The sequence below is a fragment of the Megalopta genalis genome, chromosome 1 (genome assembly GCF_051020955.1).
Source record: "Megalopta genalis isolate 19385.01 chromosome 1, iyMegGena1_principal, whole genome shotgun sequence".
NCBI classification, from domain to species: domain Eukaryota; kingdom Metazoa; phylum Arthropoda; class Insecta; order Hymenoptera; family Halictidae; genus Megalopta; species Megalopta genalis.
The window spans coordinates 1,951,764-1,969,585 of record NC_135013.1 but is presented as its reverse complement, the minus strand read 5'-3'; the positions used below and the strand labels follow the sequence as shown (position 1 = coordinate 1,969,585).

The 17,822-nt window shown below is 36.9% G+C and overlaps 1 protein-coding gene across 5 annotated transcripts in view; it reads left to right on the top strand.

The window, feature by feature from the left end:
* Nucleotides 1-17,822, top strand: part of LOC117221555 (proton-coupled amino acid transporter-like protein acs) — a 57,332-nt gene that overhangs the window by 22,997 nt on the left and 16,513 nt on the right. For all 5 annotated transcript variants that reach the window (XM_033472600.2, XM_076518445.1, XM_033472601.2 and 2 more), the window contains exons 2-3: nucleotides 6,220-6,296; nucleotides 15,101-15,217. In XM_033472600.2, the coding sequence (XP_033328491.1) occupies nucleotides 6,220-6,296; nucleotides 15,101-15,217 (194 nt within the window). The remainder of the gene's footprint in view (nucleotides 1-6,219; nucleotides 6,297-15,100; nucleotides 15,218-17,822) is intronic.

The following is a 17,822-nucleotide window of genomic DNA, read 5'->3' as shown; positions in this document are numbered from 1 at the left end:
TTATTCATTTATTTCTGTAACATATAAATATAAACTTCTAATATAAATATAAATAAAAAACTTCTAATATAAATATAAATATAAACTTAAAATATAGTTATAAATATCAAATGATACAAATACAAATATAAACTTGAATACAAAAAATCTTGACAGAAATAAAGAGAACAAATTTGTTGTTAACGAACTATGTACTATTCCGTTCAAGAACGTTGTTCCACTGAAACAATCGAAACAGTCGTTTTCTGAAATAGGCTCAGAATTTCGCGCAGGTATGTAGATGCGCGGCAAGGTGTATCACGGCCGCTTTCTATCTAGAAAATCGAACGTCGACCCGTGACGTTCCCGAATCGGTGGCCGTTTGATCGCGTCGCGAGCTAGGTGAGGAAAATCGTTGGCCGAATGAGTCACGTCTAACGCGGTCCGCGGTGGAATTCAGTTTAATCGCAGCTGCCGCACGGGAAGGGGGGCGGGGAGCAATAGGGGTCGCGGCGTGCGGCAGCGGTGGGCAGCGGGCGGCGAAGGGGATGACGATTAGATTCGGATGCATGCTCCGCGCGATTCGATACGAAACGAATCGGCGGCGGGCGCTTATCGTTTGTCTCCTGGTTACGCCGGGAACGAAGATTACGTATCTTAATGCCTTAATAAACGCGCTATCTGCTCGGAAGGCCTTTTTTTTAAGCTTGGAACCGGTGCGGGAAACTGGTTAAAAGAGAATCGCGTGCGCCAGACGCGATAGCACGTGCCAATCGGCTGATTAATTTGCCGCGGAACAGCCGGCCGACGGAAATACGTACGCGAGTCGCTCGTCTTCTCTCTCTCTCTCTCTCTCTCTCTCTCTCTCTCTCTCTCTCTCTCTCTCTCTCTCTCTCTCTCTCTCTCTCTCTGTGTGTGTGTGTGTGTGTGTGTGTGTGTGTGTGTGTGTGTGTCGTCCGCGAACAATGGGCAGTTTCATGGCTTGTTTAATGCCGCCGAAACGACCCTTTTCATTGTAACATCGCCGCATATTTTAGTAATCGAAGAAGAATTTTTCGAATAACGGTAATGGAAAATTAAGCGCGAAAAGACAAATCCCCGGGTGTAAGTTTCTGTTAGTTTAATTCCATTGCTTTAATTATTTAATTTATCGTGGTAAATTTTTATATATATAATTATTATATTATATTATATTATTATATTATATATATTATATAATATAATTTAGCGTCGTAAAGAAGACCGTTTCACTATAAATTCATATATATAATTATTATATTATATAATATTATATAATATAATTTAGCATAGTAAAGAAGACCGTTTCACCGTAAATTCATATATATAATTGTTATATTATATAATATTACTAAATTATATATATTATATATGTAATTTAGCGTGGCAAAGAAGACAATTAGACTTCTATTAGTTTACTTTATTATGTCATACCGTGTTGTATCGTACAACTAAAAGATCGTGCCTTCAATTTTTTTGTTGAACACGAGTCGAACGAATCGTTACTATTGTTGCTATGAATACGCTTTGCGTCTATTTTCCACAATATTTTACGGAGGCCAACCGTGAACTACGTAGATTGTATCTTTATATAACGCATCTCGTCTCATCTCTTTCGACGCGCGAAAGCGCGACATTCCAAAATGTTGAAACTTGTTCAGAGATTACGCGTCATAATTGTCATCGATTATTCGAAGGTGCCGATCGATCATTATCGATCGTTCGAGAGGCTGAAATTCTACTGATATGGGTGATGGTCTTTTGTCGCGATTGCGATTGTGTATGTGTGTCAATTGTTCAATTTTTTCGATCGTATAATCTATTTAATCTTATAATCTGTCTAACGAGTAATCAATTTTCCTCGGTCTCTGAATATTGGTGTCGATTCGTAAACATTTCTCGTTGTTTTCATCGTTAAGTATTTTGTTATTTTAATTTGTATTATTATTTAATTGTACTATTATTAATTGTACTATTATTTAATAGAGAAACTCATTACGATTTATGCGGATTTTTATGGAAAATAAAAATTGTCTGCATTGTTTGCAAGAAATTATAAATTATATAGACATAACATAGACATAACATAGACAAATTTCGGATGAAAATTAAAGTAAAAAATAAACGAAGTAAATAATAACGAAGTATTATTTTCACTTTTGATAATAGAGAAAATAAAATAAATACAATGAGAAAGAAATCTATACAAATATATACAGATATAAATATAGATATACAGAGTGTTCTATAATAAATTGTGTTAACACCCGGAATGGGGCGATTCCACAGGTCATTCGAAGCAAATTTTTTCCTTAACGAAAATGCAATCCGCAGCTTCGTTTACGAGTTATTGACGAAAAACAGTGACCAATGAGAGGCGAGCACGGCTGACGTCCCGTCCTTGCGACCACTGCCGCAGCATCAGACGGTCGGCGCGACGTGGCATTGGTCGCAAGGGCGGAGCGCCGGGTACAATCGCTCTCCAATTGGTCAAGCGTTTTTCGTTAATAACTCGTAAACAAAGTCGCGGATTGCATTTTAGCTAAGGAAAAAGTTGCCCCAAATAATCCTTTTATTATTATTAACACAATTATGGGACACTCTGCATAGATATAGGCATATGTAAATATAGATATTTAGATAGATTTTTGTAAACATATATATTCTATACATACATATACATATATCTTTATATACATTTCCCCAGATACACACATGGAACCTAGAAATGTAACAGTGATGGACACGGTGATTAACGGTTTTCCATTATCCAGATAATAGCATTTCCCATAAAACAATGGAACATCGTCAAATCGCGTCCCTTTTTTTTCGAAATGTCTCAGCATTGAATTAGAACAGCGATATAAATACAACAAGGCTCGCGAGGTCATCGGAATCAAACGATAGATAGATGGTTCTCGCAATTGTAGCAGCTTGTGCACGCGTGGCACGTGGTTTTCTCGCGGGTATAATCCGCGGCTGCCCGCGAAGAACCGCGTCGGACGCACCGTTTGCGAGGCACGTCCCGATTACTTAAGAGAAGTCAATCAATGTATATAGTAGACGCGGCGCGTTCGTCTGGTTGGCCTTATCGGCTCATTTCGCGTTGCCGCAAACGCTTTCATGCATCGCCGAATGCTAACGACGGAATATTACTCGTACGTCAACGTGGACGAACCGATCGACGAATAGATTTCGCGTGGACGCGGTTTGCTCGGCTTTGCTTGGCTTCGCTTATGCAATTATTTTGACGTCCGCCGGATCGTTTCGCTGCCACTGTCTGCCATTTGAGCGCCGTGCGACGAGATCGAACGATTTTTACTTTTTACATGTCGATTTCTAGACCACGAATATACTATACATAGACATATACATTATACACTTTATTACTATATATATTATAGTATTATTAGTATTACAATTATATATAATATAATATTAATATTATAATATATATAATATAATACTATAAATATATATTATTAATATTATAATAGTATATAATTGTATAATATAATATATAATATATAATATAATACTAACAATTATAATACTATTTTTATATACTATTAATTAATATATATTATAGTATATATAATTGTAACACTAATAATTATAATATACTATAATATATATTAATTAATTATAATATATAATATACATAATATAATATAATACAATGCATATATAAATATATTGGAATAACGTAAAAATCTCGTCACACAATTTTCAACGTGCTGAAAATATTAAAAGCCGATTATAATAATTGAAAGCTGACTTAATATTGACACTAAATTATTTATTAATTTATCAATTACCATTGACCCTGAAACCTGAATTAAAAGTTCTGTGAAATGCAATAGCAATTGTTACAGCCCTTTTCTGTAACAAGCCGCTTTCAAGCTGCTAGCTCGAATTAATAAAAAGAATTGAATAAAACATCAAATTAAAAACATGATTAATAATAATACTAAACCAGCCTGGCAAACAATTGACTTACACCACTTTAACACCGAAAATATGCAAGGGTTGCTACAAAATGCTGTAACTTCGTGAAAAAAAATCGCAGCCGAGTTTCTTTCGTTTTAAATTAAAGAGAAAAGTTGGAAGTTAATTTCAGTATAAACCGCGTCACTGAAAAAAATTTTACGAAGTCCGTGCATTTCGTCGAACTTGGCGTGACAATTCAACGTGACAATTTTCGGTGCAACAAACATGGCCTCGCGTTTAAAGGAATACAATGATGTTGGCAGATCGGACGTAAAATCGAGAAACAGTGTCTTAAAGTAGAGGTTTCAAGTTTTAATTTAAGAAAGAGATCATTGTCCTGCGATGATTTTTCGCGAAGTTATCGCCGGGTCGAATTTGACCGATTTCCGTCGTAACTTTTTTCGGTATATTCTTATAATATCAGGAATTCTAAGAAAAAAAAACGATCGGAAACCGGTCATTGTTATCGATGCGCTGGTTCCAGTGTTAGCAGTGACTAGCGAATACTCTTCTATCGGCCGTTCCAGTTTCTCCGAGTCGCGGCGGCTAGAAAAATCCGTTTGTTTGCTCGTGATATCGCGGTCCGCGAAGATTCGACGGTTCGAACGCGGTTCGCTAATAGCGGAATAATACAGTGCGCGGAAAATCTAAGGGGAAAAAAACTGGCCAGATGGCCGGTCGCGTTTCCGTGGGAGACTGGATTGCCAGTCGCGAATTGAACTTCGCGCGGCCTTAATTCGATCGACTGTCGTCGGGCCGATAGGAACACCGAAACACAACAAACGCCATTGAAACGGTCAATCAGATTAAAATAGTCAAAATTGTCCTTAGAGGTTTTTTAACGACTATTAATACCGTTCGATACAATATATATTGACCAAGAAAAACACATCTGTGCAGAATTTCAACCCTGTAACCAAATTTCAACCCCGTGAGGGTAGTTACACGGTTATATTAGATCGCGCGCTTTCCCGTCAATTTCTACCCTCCGGTGGCTTTTGAAAATTTTGAAAAAAATGTGCGCCTATCTTGGGCATCGAGCCGTGTGTTATAGAATTTTCTTAGATTTTTCGGTTGCAAGCTACGGTTGTCAAAAATCGGATGAGCCAAGGGTTGCTCTACCAGCGAGAAATCGGAATTGAATAAAAACGTGTATTTCTGCTTCCAATAATTTTAACGCATTATAATGCTTTCAGCAGATTTCTAAAGATTTTTTGTGTTAATATTCGGCACTTAAAAGCGATGTTATTACTGGTTCGTTTTTCCGAATTGATAAAAATGTCAACGATGAATGTGACTCTCGATTTAATTCCTGTTTGTTGCAATCGAGGTAGAGAATTCTTATTTTGCGCGAAGATCCGGGGTCCGGTCGCGGATGGTCAGTAGATAATACACGTTAGTATACAGGGTGTCCCAAAAATGTCTCGCAATCCGGAAATGGCAGGTTCCTCGGATCATTTGAAGCAGCTTCTTCCTTTACAAAAATTTTCTCCGAGGAGCCGTTAACGAGTTATTAACGAAAAACAGTGACCAATAAGAATCGAGTACGGCTGACGCGAGGCGGCCCAGCCAACCAGCACACGAAGCCCAGTTCCGCTCATTGGCTCGGTCGCCTCGCGCCAGCTGAGCTCGCCTCTCATTGGTCACTGTTTTTCGTTAATAACTCGTTAACGGTACCTCGGAGAAATTTTTGTAAAGGAAAAAGTTACTTCAAGTGACCTGAGGAACCCGCCACTTTCGGATTGCGAGACATTTTTGGGACACCCTGCATAATAATAATATTAGTATATATAATAATAATATAGTATATATAATGATACGGTTAGTATATAATACACGTCCCAGTAAACAATACACGCGTGACTAAACAATACAAATTTCAGTAAAAAATACACACGTCAGTGAATAACAACGCTAATTGTTTCCCAGAGTGAGGAAAATGGCGTCTTACGCCACCAACCGATTCGATCGTAGAAACTGGAATCCGAGTTTCCTGTTACCAATTAATTAATTAATTTCTCGGCGCAGCGGCGTGATCTGCTCGCAGGAAAACTGTTTCGCACGAATTGCTATTCTAGGAAATGTCAATTATCCCGATACGATTAACATAATAAAAACAGTTTCCTATCAGCCGGAACGAAAATAGAATCTGCTTGCGACCGCGGTCACCGATTAAGTTCAACAATTATGTCACAGTCCGTATTGAAAACATATGTGTAATTATTGTTGCAGATGGAAATGTACAACAGCCCCAGCATGAAGAAGAGTTCCATTCACGGTGACGAACTCACGCTCAAAGAGCCTCATAGGTAAATACATACACGTATTTCATTCATGGTTTAGACGACGTGAAAGACGCTTAGCTTGTGCAGAAAAATCTTTATTTGTATTTACATATTTTGTTCTTTTTCTATTCTTTTAATATTCGGACACTTTCTAAAACGCGATAACATTTTTTTTGACAATCGAGCGACTAGTCTGCTAGACTGTAACAATTTTTTAGATCGATTTCGATTGATTTCGATTGCTAGGTTAGATTCAACAAGATTTTAGATCTTTCTAGATAGACCGTAATAATTTTTAAAAATTTTGCTATTACTTGGAACGACAAAATAAAATAGAAGACTCGTTTTTCAATTTCGTTAAAAAGAATCTCCGTCGATGCGACGGAGAGCAACGATCGTCGTTGTACTTCAGCGATCGGTGAATTTAATTTGTTTAATTTAAGTTGAAAATATATCCAAGAGAATTCTAAAAGTAATGTCTCTCGTGGATTATCATCCAGCGACGTTTCTCCATCGGGCCAGGAAGTTAGGCTCGCGAGCGCGAGCCAAAGCCGGCGATGCTCGAGCGATCGGTAAACTGCGAATCTTTATGTGAAATCCGATTTCACCGAAACTATTCAAAGAAACGTGAAGCCGCGCGTAGACATTTTCCTCTTTTCAAGATTGCGACCAGTTCGGTGCGTAAAGGACAGCATTCCTAACGCGTTTACCGTCGCGCGGCCGCGAGCAGAATATGTAATGTCTCCCTTACTGACGCTCAGATTCCGCGCAAGAATGAACAATTTTGGAAGAGGAGATACGATTATTTGAGCCTTGTGGTTCATTTTTATAGATATAAATTGTCCACAATTATAAAAACGAACCGCAAGGCTCGAATAATCGTATCTCCTCTTCCCAGATTGTCCAATTTAGTGGACAATCTGAGCGTCAGTAAGGGAGACATTACTGTACGCGGAACAACGTATAGTCCTCGCGCGACAAGAAGGCGCCTTTGCGCTTATATTCCCCCCACCCCCACATTTGTTTAGTTTCTCCACTGCCGCGGCACTCGATCGCTATTGTTCGAGAACGGCGGCGAAGATCGTCGTCGGTCAATTCATATTATTCGGGAAGCGCGAAGAGATTCGATTATTTAATTTTTCAAGTAATGTCTCTCTAATTGACGCCCAGATTGCGCACAAAAATGGACAATATTGGAAGAGGAGATACGATTGTTCGAGCCTTGCGGTTTATTTTTATAGTTATAAATTGTCCACAATTATAAAAACGAGCCGCGAGGCTCGGATAATCTTATCTGCTCCTCCCAAATTGTCCACTTTTTGTGAACAAGCCGAGCGTCAATTAGGGAGAATTTGCTGCAGTTAACTTTTAACTAGAAACGATGTCAGAGTCGCGGAATTACAATAGCTCGTTCGCGTTCGACGGTCACCTTATATCTATTTACGAGCTGATAATTTAACCAATACGTACGCTGGAAGATTGGTTGCGCGTTCAGAAATCGTTTGTATATATTATGGTCGGAACTGTCGACGGTAACAACAAGTAATAAAAATTGTAGTTGCCATAAATGCATCGATATACTTAATAATTATGTTCTAATTGTGCACACGCTTCGGGACAAAATTTAAGAAATTTAAGAACATTCGCGTATCGTTAATATTCGAGAAAAAATTTGTTATTTTAACAAGTATACAGGGTGTCCCGAAATTATGGTATTTTCGAAAAATGTGGGATTCCTGAGATGATTTGGAGCAACTTTTTCCGTTACAAAAATTTTCTCCGAGGCTCCGTTAAAGAATTATTCATGAAAAATACTGACCAATGAGGGGCGAGTTCGCTCGGCGCTAGGCGACCGAGCCAATGGAGCTGATCCGAGCACCGTGCGCTCATTGGCTCGGCCGCCGCGCGACAGTCGATCTCGCCTCTCATTGGTCAGAGTTTTTCTTTAATAACTTGTAAACGAAGCCGCGGATTGCATTTTCACTAAGGAAAAAGTTGCTTCGAATGACCTCAGGAATCGCCTCATTCCGGTTGTTAACATAATTGCGAGACAACCTGCATTCGGGGCATTTTTTAAAGCGCAATCACTTTTATCGAACTGAACCAAATCGATTCAGGGAAAAACATGAATTCATTTCTAGATTTTAGACTGAAACGACTGAAACACTTTCTTCCAATTTTGCTAGTACTTGGAGTGGCAAAACAAAATGAAAAAGCTCTCGCTTCTTAACTTTCACCTACGAAAGACACTTTTTAAATTTTCGTTATAGGCTCGGATAAAAGAATTAAGAAACGAGAGTTTTCTACTTTCTTTTGTCATTCCAGGTAATAGCATAATTTAAAAAAAAAGAGTGATCCAGTCGTCGTTCAGTAAATCCAGTCGCCCTCTATCATTTAAACAAAAAAAGTTCAAGGCATTTAGTCCAGTTCGAAAAGAAGTTATTCCGTCTTAAAAGGTGTCCTGGGGTCGCTTAAAAAGTCGCCGTGCACCTCTCGCCGAGCGTCAAAGATGTAGGCACAATCGCCGAGTGCCAAGGAGGTAGTCGCGTCACATTTGGCTCGGCTCTTAGCGCGATATCGAAGCGGGGAAACGTATTCGAGCTTAGGCGTTTTGCAATTCTGTCTGTTCGATACCACCGGTCTATTCCACTCTCTATTTTCGGCGCCGACGATGGGGCTGGACGGAACACGGCTTTTTGATCGCCAAGTTCTCGCGGTTTGCAGAACCGATCGCTGGATTGAGAATTTTCGCGAATTTCATACGGGCACGCTGCAATTAACGCGAGCTGCATGACTCCTGGAACAGGTTGACACGATGGTGCGGACAATTCTAGCAAGGGGCGCTTGGTGTCATTCATTAGGCGCTCGCTTCTGATCACTGTTTACAGGATATCCCAAAATTATTAGACAGTGGGAAATGAGGGGTTCCTGAGGTCATTTGAAGTAACTTTTTCCTTAGCGGAAATATTCTACGAGGTTTTGTTTACGAGTTATTAACGAGAAATGCTGACCAATGAGAGGCGAGCTCGCCTAGCGCTAGGCTGCCCAGCCAATCAGCGGAACTCCGAGCGCTCGTTGGCTCGGCCGCCTTGCGCCAGTCGTGCTGTTCATTTATCTTTCGTAAGCTTAGGACGACGAGCGAATGGAGAAACGCGAATCTCATCGAGGCGATCGGCTTTTCTCGCGTGTGGTCGCGATACTACTAAGCAGTCATCCGTTGCGTAATCAAGATTATCTACGAAGATTTATTAAACGCTGTCGAACGGCCGGAAATTAGGTTCGCAATCATCATTTCACGATTATTTACGGTTTCTCCGTGACTCGGGGATCTACCTAGCAACAATGTGCGTTGCGAATTCACAAAGACCGGATTGTACGGAATATTTCTTCGCGCGCGCGCGGCCGCGTACGCTGGTCACGGTTCGACTCAGAAAGTTGGTTGACACGTGCACCGCCCTGGGCAACACGTGTGACTCACGTTTACGGTTTAGATGGGAACTGGCATAATCGCGTTGCGGATTTTACGGAGAAGCAATTCACCTAACCGGCGCTTCGTCGAGACAATTGATACGCGTTGCAAAATGATTTTAGTAGTGACATAATTCAGGATTAATTAATTAATAGTGACAGCGCGAATGCAATAAACGTTACCGAGACAAAGAAATCGTTTTATCGTTCTTTTGTGATTACTTGTTATTACTTACGTATTATTTATTTTTTAATTATTTATGTCACGAAGTATATTAATATCTGTAGCATAAATATTTAATAATAATATGTTCACGTCGACGAAAAAGCGTTCAGCATTGATTTTATTGTTTATCCTATTTTCAATGCAATAAGTAACCACGAAGGAACGATAAAACGAGTTCTGGTCGCTGAAATTTATTATTGAAGATTATTATAATTCTTATCGTTGATGATTATCGTTAATGATAGTTCTTGTCAGTCGTCGCAAATCGACCGTTCAAGTATATTTTTTGGACAAATTGAATCTGACAATTTGATTTTTTTATAAATATCGATTATCACGTTTTTGTATTTTGAAGATCGTACGAATACAGGTTCTAAATTCAGTTTAGAACGAGAAAATGGTATTTCGTGCGTTTAATCTATATTTGCAGAGAGAATCAGCTTCATTCATTTCGTATCATCGTTACGGCCACACCCTGTATAGCGGCGGTTTCATGGATCACGTTCGAATCACGTACGTTCTCTGTACAGACACAACAAGAAAATATTTAACAACGAGAAAAATCTATACACGCGTCATTTTATATAAATAGCTTACATTTTAAACAAATATTTTTTACGAATTTTTTTTATTAACGAATCAATGTTCGCTGTTTTATATTATCCTGAGTGTAAATCAGCGGACTTTATTATCCGTTCGCAGCAATATATGTATGTTTATACATATATAATGTTAATACATATATAAATAGACGTAAATAATTTCGCAGCGATTTTGCAACCACGTAGAATTTAACGCATTTGACGAATATCTCGATGCTTTTGAATGAAACGATCCAGTGAAAAAGTTACAACTGCGAGGTGTGCATTATTATATGCAAGCATTATGCGTGTAAAATATGTAGTAGCTACAAATACACTGTTCACGTGACGCTAATTGGCCATGAATCATGGAAATGAGCAAATACTCACTGATCAGCTTCTCTAAGTATGCAAGACGTGTTTCAACAGATTTGCCGGAATGCTGAAAAGATATTGGTCGTTATGGTTTTATTGGTATTTTATTTAAAGCTAGTGAAAGTAAAGAAGTGCAATAAGTGATTAAATTAGATGAAAACTAATTGAATAAATTATTTATTAAAAATATTGGCTTTTCTAATATCTTATTAAAACAAATCTTTCTTTAATTTGAATTAATTCGATTATATATAGATACATGTATAAAATTAAACGAAATTAAATAAAAATAAATAAAATTGTGTAAAATTAAATAAAATTCAGTAAAATTAAGTAAAATTGAATAAAATTGAATAAAATTGACTAAAATCGAATAAAATTAAATAAAATTGAATAAAATTGAATAAAATTAAATGAAATTAAATAAAATGAAATAAAATTGTATAAAATTGTATAAAATTGTATAAAATTGAATAAAATTAAATAAAATTGAATAAAATTGAATAAAATGAAATAAAATGAAATAAAATTGTATAAAATTAAATAAAATTAAGTAAAATTGAATAAAATTGAATAAAATTAAATGAAATTAAACAAAATTAAATAAAATTTGTAAGCAAATTTTCAGGGAAATGAAATGATAAAATGTACTAATTAAAATATCAGTACGCGTGATTTCAGTGATTGCTCAGGTTCAGTACATGGAAATGACGAAATCCGGATTAATTATAGTGACGGTTTCGTCGAACATGACCAGTTTGCGAGGCGGCGTGGGTTTTAAAAGGAAAATGGGCTGCGATGGTTAAAGAATTCTCGTGAATAACGCGTGATAAAAGTTAAACGTCTCTGCGCGTTCGACCGGGGAAGTGTTTCAAGTTATTTGTTTGGTTCGTGAAGAGGTTCGTGACTAGTCCAATGACGAGTCCAATGACGGGAGATCACCTTGAAATTTGAACGCTACGCGACGTTGCACAGGATGCGGAATTGTGTATCTTGGAAATTGTAGACTAGATTATACACGATCGAGTTATTGGTCAAGAAGTTAACTTTCACCTCGTTGCAACTCATTCTTGCAACTTGAGCGCTGGCTGGCTGGCTGCGTTGCATTCCGTTGAGAAATTATCGTCGAACCACCGACACCGATTTAATTGTTCCAACATCACGGACCCCCATTAACGCATTCAGAATCCCATGACCTGGGAGGATTTTCCAGATAGACTTAATTAGGTTCACATGGTTAAGGATAACGTGCATCCGAACCGTAATTAACGTGACAGCCATTTCGAACTAGAGCATTATTTATTGTTGTTCTTGAAAAAGTTGTTGTTAAAAAGTTCACAATATAGACTGGTATTTGCACGGTGTTTTTAAATGTAAATAAATAAATGATTAATAAATAAATTATAATAAATACATTATCAATAAATGTAATAAACAAACTATAATAAATATATTCTAATAAATATATTATCAATAAATGTAATGAAGAAACTATAATAAATATATTATCAATGAATATAATAAACAAACTATAATAAATATATTATAATAAATGTAATAAACAAACTATAATAAATATATTATAATAAATATATTATCAATAAATATAATAAACAAACTATAATAAATATATTATCAATAAATAAATTATAATAAATATACTATTTAATAACCATTACTTAAATTAATGAAAGTATTTAGGAAAATAGAAATCGTGAGTGGTTTCGATAGCGCTTATTGCTATACCGTGGATTTCCATGTAAAATAAGAACGTTCCCCATTAATTTAGAAATGGAAATTAATTTCGTTCGGAGCACGATCGAAATGAATTACCTCGTTGCATGCAAGAAAGAGGAGCCAATTAAAAATTTCTTTTTTTAATAATTCTCGTTAAGTGGAAAATAACGCAATGATGTTTCTTTTTGATCTTGCTACCGTTCTTAAGTTGCCCTACCATAAACGCGCTAGTACAGTTAATAGCAAATTTATAATCAGCGAGTTACGTTCCAGTTACACGCGCAACTGAATCTCCATCTTTATGCACTGTAGCTACGTTTTCGTTTTCCTCGGGGTGAACGCAACAGAAGTGTCGTGAATTTTTAGAAAGTATTTAAAAATATTTAATTTTCAAAATGTTGTAAAGTTTAAAATTCGTAAAATTTTAAATATAGTAAAACTTAAAATATTGTGAAACTTAAAAGATTCTAAAATTTAAAATATTGCGAAGTTTAAAATACTTTAAAGTTTAAAATATTGCAAAATTTAAAATATCGTAAGGCTTAAAACATTGTAAAATAAAAAATGAAAAATTTGTAAATAACTAGAATCATATTTTCCTGTCAAAAATCACGGCCCGTTCGATGTTAATTCTCGCATGACGTAATTTTCGTTAGCGACGCTCGCATCGTCGCGGCCAAAAATAATTTCGGCATTGGCCGCCGTTCAGTTTTTACGATGGGTCCGGTGAAAGTGTGTACATAAATCTGTAGGGTGGAAAGAGATCGCGAAACCGCGATCAGCGCCAAGGAGTCTACGGTAGAACGTACAAGCCGAGGCGCGGTATATACAGGGTGTCCCAAAAATGTCTTGCAATCCGGAAATGGCGGGTTCCTCGGATCATTTGAAGCAGCTTCTTCCTTTGCAAAAATTTTCTCCGAGGCACCGTTAATGAGTTATTAACGAAAAACAATGACCAATAAGAATCGAGTACGGCTGGCGCGAGGCGGCCCAGCCAACCAGCGCACGAAGCCCAGTTCCGCTCATTGGCTCGGTCGCTTCGCGCCAGCTGAGCTCGCCTCTCATTGGTCACTGTTTTTCGTTAATAATTCGTTAATGGTGCCTCGGAGAAAATTTTTCTAAAGGAAAAAGTTGCTTCAAATGACCCGAGGAATCCGCCACTTTAGGATTGCGAAACATTTCTGGGACACCCTGTATACATACATAATCGCGAATGTAAATTCTCCGAGCGACTGGTTCGACGTTCATGGGAAAATTTATGCGTAACTTTATACAGAAAGAGAGCCGGCAGCTCCGTACAGTCTAGTTGCAGTTGTTGCAACCGGTCTTCGGTTCCCGTAACGGAGATCCCATACGATTATTTGAAATGTCGTTAGTGTCTTTACGTCACGTGCACGCGATCGCGAGAAGGACTTTCGTTCGTTCTATTTTTATCGCGGACTTGCGGATGCGGTTTGGTTATCAGAACGCGGAACTATTCTTTTTTCCATAACAATCTACACACTCGAGCGAATTTTCGATGAATAAATCGATCGATCCTTTTCATCGCGTACATAACCTACAATTTCGAAAAGTACGTATGTTTACGACGCGCGTTGTTCGTCGAATCGTTTGATCGTTTATCGAACATCGATTCAACGAATCGGCGCAGAACTTTTCTTCTCTTGTTTTTTTTCAATCGAGCTTCCGAAGTTTTTATCGTACTTTTTTTTTGGTTCTTCGAAGCATCTTAAGCCGTCGGAGAACGAAAATGCGTTTATTTTCGCAGCAATTTTCGGTTAAACAACGGATCGCAATTACGTTTTACAGTTAAACAGCGGATCACAATTAAGTTTTATCAGTAATTAGTCAAAATAGCGGATCGTAATTATGTTTTATCGCGTCTCCTTCGGCGACGAGTACGCGAGTGAAAAAACACAGTTAACAAAAGTGACTTGTTAAAGCAATTATTTTGTTCGATGCGCCTAAGAGTAAATATTAGTTTCTCTTTGTTTCGTGCCTTGTTTTTAGAATTTTCGTAACAGCAAACTATTACCGAATGTCATTTCGCGCGTCTAATTGTCACATTGCAATACATATAAATGTTATAATCTTTTTAATAGTAATCAATAATAATAGTAGTATAATTAGTAGTAATAACAGTAATAGTAGTATAATTAATAGTAATAATAGTAATAGTAATTAATAGTAATTAATAGCAGTTAATAGTAATCTCTATTTGGAATAATCGAATATGTGTTCTTGGAGGGGAATTTCGGCTACGAAAATTTGTCGAAGAAAAGTACGTTTCGACGATGTTTAACCAGTTTATACGACCCTTTTTTTCTAGTTTTACATTTTGGCGTTTTCATTTTTATTTTTACGGACAAAGATTTCTGTTTTCAAAGAAGGATCGATTAATCGTTGCGTCGCATCTAACGGAACACAAAATCGTTTTGCAGAAATGGGAGCACTTATGGGGCCTTCCAGTCGAAAGATCCCATTTTGGAGATCGAGAAGTCCGGCGACAAGGAAGGCGGAAACAACGAGCACGGGATTTCCGTGAATCATCCGACCTCGTAAGTTGAATAACCTTAATACATACACTCCCATCCGTTGGTTTCTTTGTCCTTCACCATCGGTTCGATTCGACGCCTGTGTTCTTCCAATGGTCCCGTCGAGGTTAAACGTTAAAACATTATTTTCGTTAACATACAATTACGTCACAAAATTGTGGATACACCTTTTAAAACGCGATAACCTTTTTCAAGCTGGACTAAGTGACTTCAACGTTTTATAGATGATAGCGAAACTAGTTTACCGGACGATGACCGAAATCCTTTTTCTAAATTTTGCTATTACTTGGAATGACAAAAAAATAAGTAAAATACTCTCGTTCTTTAACTTTTTCATCCGAGCCTTCGAATAATCAAAAATCTGAATAACAAAGATCGAGAAAAATCCTGTTCGGTTAATCGAGGTTCTACTGTACGAATAATCTGTCCCTTTTTTATCTCATACATAACCTACAATTTCAAAAAGTACGTCTGTTTACGACGCGCGTTGTTTGTCGAATCGTTTAATTGTTCATCCAATATTAATTTAACAGATCCGCAGAACTTCAACGAATAGAGCTTTTATTCCTATTTTATTTAAACAGATAATATATGGCAAATAAAATAACAAATAAAATAGCAAATAAAATAGCAAATAAAGTAGCAAATAAAATAAGAAATAAAATAAGAAATAAAATAGCAAATAAAATAGCAAATTCACCACGAATTCAATGTACGCGGACGATCGAATTAATCTATAGGGAACGAGAACAGTCCGCACGATATCTTTGTTACACAGACTGCATAGAAGGCCGTGTTTTACGATCTTTGCTCATACGCGATCATGCGTGTGTACGTTTGTGCGGGACTACGTCGTCAGGCGACTGCAGAGGATAGGTTCCGTTTTGCGGTTAAAACTCGCACGACACCGCCTACGGTCACTTTCTGTTGCTCATGAATACATATACATACATATGTATACTCGGCGTTATCCCTGCGAGCGTCTTGATTTGCTTACAGGACGTACGAAGAAATACAGGGTGTCCCAAAAATGTCTCGCAATCCGAAAGTAGGGGATTCCTGAGGTGATTCGAAGCAACTTTTTCCTTAGCAAAAATGCAATCCGTGGCTTCGTTTACGAGTTATTAATGAAAAACAGTGACCAATCAGAGGCGAGATCATTTGGCGCGAGACGGCCGAGCCAATGAGTGGAATTGGGCTCCGTGCACTCGTTGGCTGGGCCGCCGCGCGCCAGCCGAGCTCGCCTCTTATTGGTCAGTGTTTTTTTTTAACTCGTAAACGAAGCCTCGGAAAAAATTTTCACAAAGGAAAAAGTACTTCAAATGACCTCAGGAACCTCCCATTTCCGGATTGCGAGACATTTTCGGGACACCCTGTATAGGCGAGAACCGTGCTTACAGAGGAATCGAATTCAGTAAAGAGATATCGATAAAATCGGATCCAATGATATCATATATATATATATATATATAACGTTATATTGATACCAATCAACTGTGTTATTTTTCTTTTGTTTTTATTATCGTGACCTTTCGAGTATCGGACCAGATTTATTCGTTATACATATAGAGTGCTCAAGCGTAAGCATTAAATAGTAATTAAATTGCGATAGCATTAAATATTAATTTTTGATATTTATAGTAATATTTTATATTTATATATTTCAACTTATTTTGATATTTTTCTCCTTTTCTTTTTGTTTCTCTTTTTTTCCTTTTTTCTCTTTGTTTGCACTTATTGCTATATAAAGTCTTCTTCTGTAGCAATAACAGAAAGGGGCTTTCTATTCGCATACATGAATAAATTATTATTATTGTTATGATTATTATTATTATTGTTATTATTATTAGTCAACCGTTTGCACATCTGAAAAATCATTGTAGAAGTATTCGAGTGACTCATCCTTTTCTCCTAGTATTCTATAAATTATTTCAGTAAAAATAGATTTACGTGAAAGAGGAATTTCATTCGAAGAACGAACTTGCAACAATCTCGCGCCAGCTATGAATAAATACATTATTTATAACGCCAAGATAAGAATATCATTTTCCTTGCAAAGAAAGAAGTCATTTTTTAAAAATAGTATTTCGTATAACATTTTGTACAATGTAGTGGAAATACTGAAACAATTGTTATAATTTCTCTGATCGTTTAATTATCCTCGAAGACTGTTTGGGAAATTCCTTCGAATAGATTCCTTCGTGATTGGCTGATCTTCGTTACTGCAACGCGATTATGCAACGGCTTCATAGTCGAAGATATCGTGAAATATTTTGATGGATTATTGTACGCTGTTTTTTATTTTCCTTATTATCGAATTTGATTTTTTTTTAAGCTTTCGCTGCGACTGCACGTTCCTTCTACGTTCACTGAATAATATTATTTTTAATACGAAATGTTATAAAAGTTCAACGTTAAAAATGTTATAAACATTAGCGTTAAACGTGTTATTAAAATTAGTGTTATAAAAATTAGTGTAAAAATGTTAGAAAAATTATTGTAAAAATATTATAAAAATCACTGTAAAAATGTTATAAAAAAAGATTCTTTATTTTTTGATAATTTATTTTCTGCTCGACTTTCAGCACTTCGTGTGTGCGAAAAAATG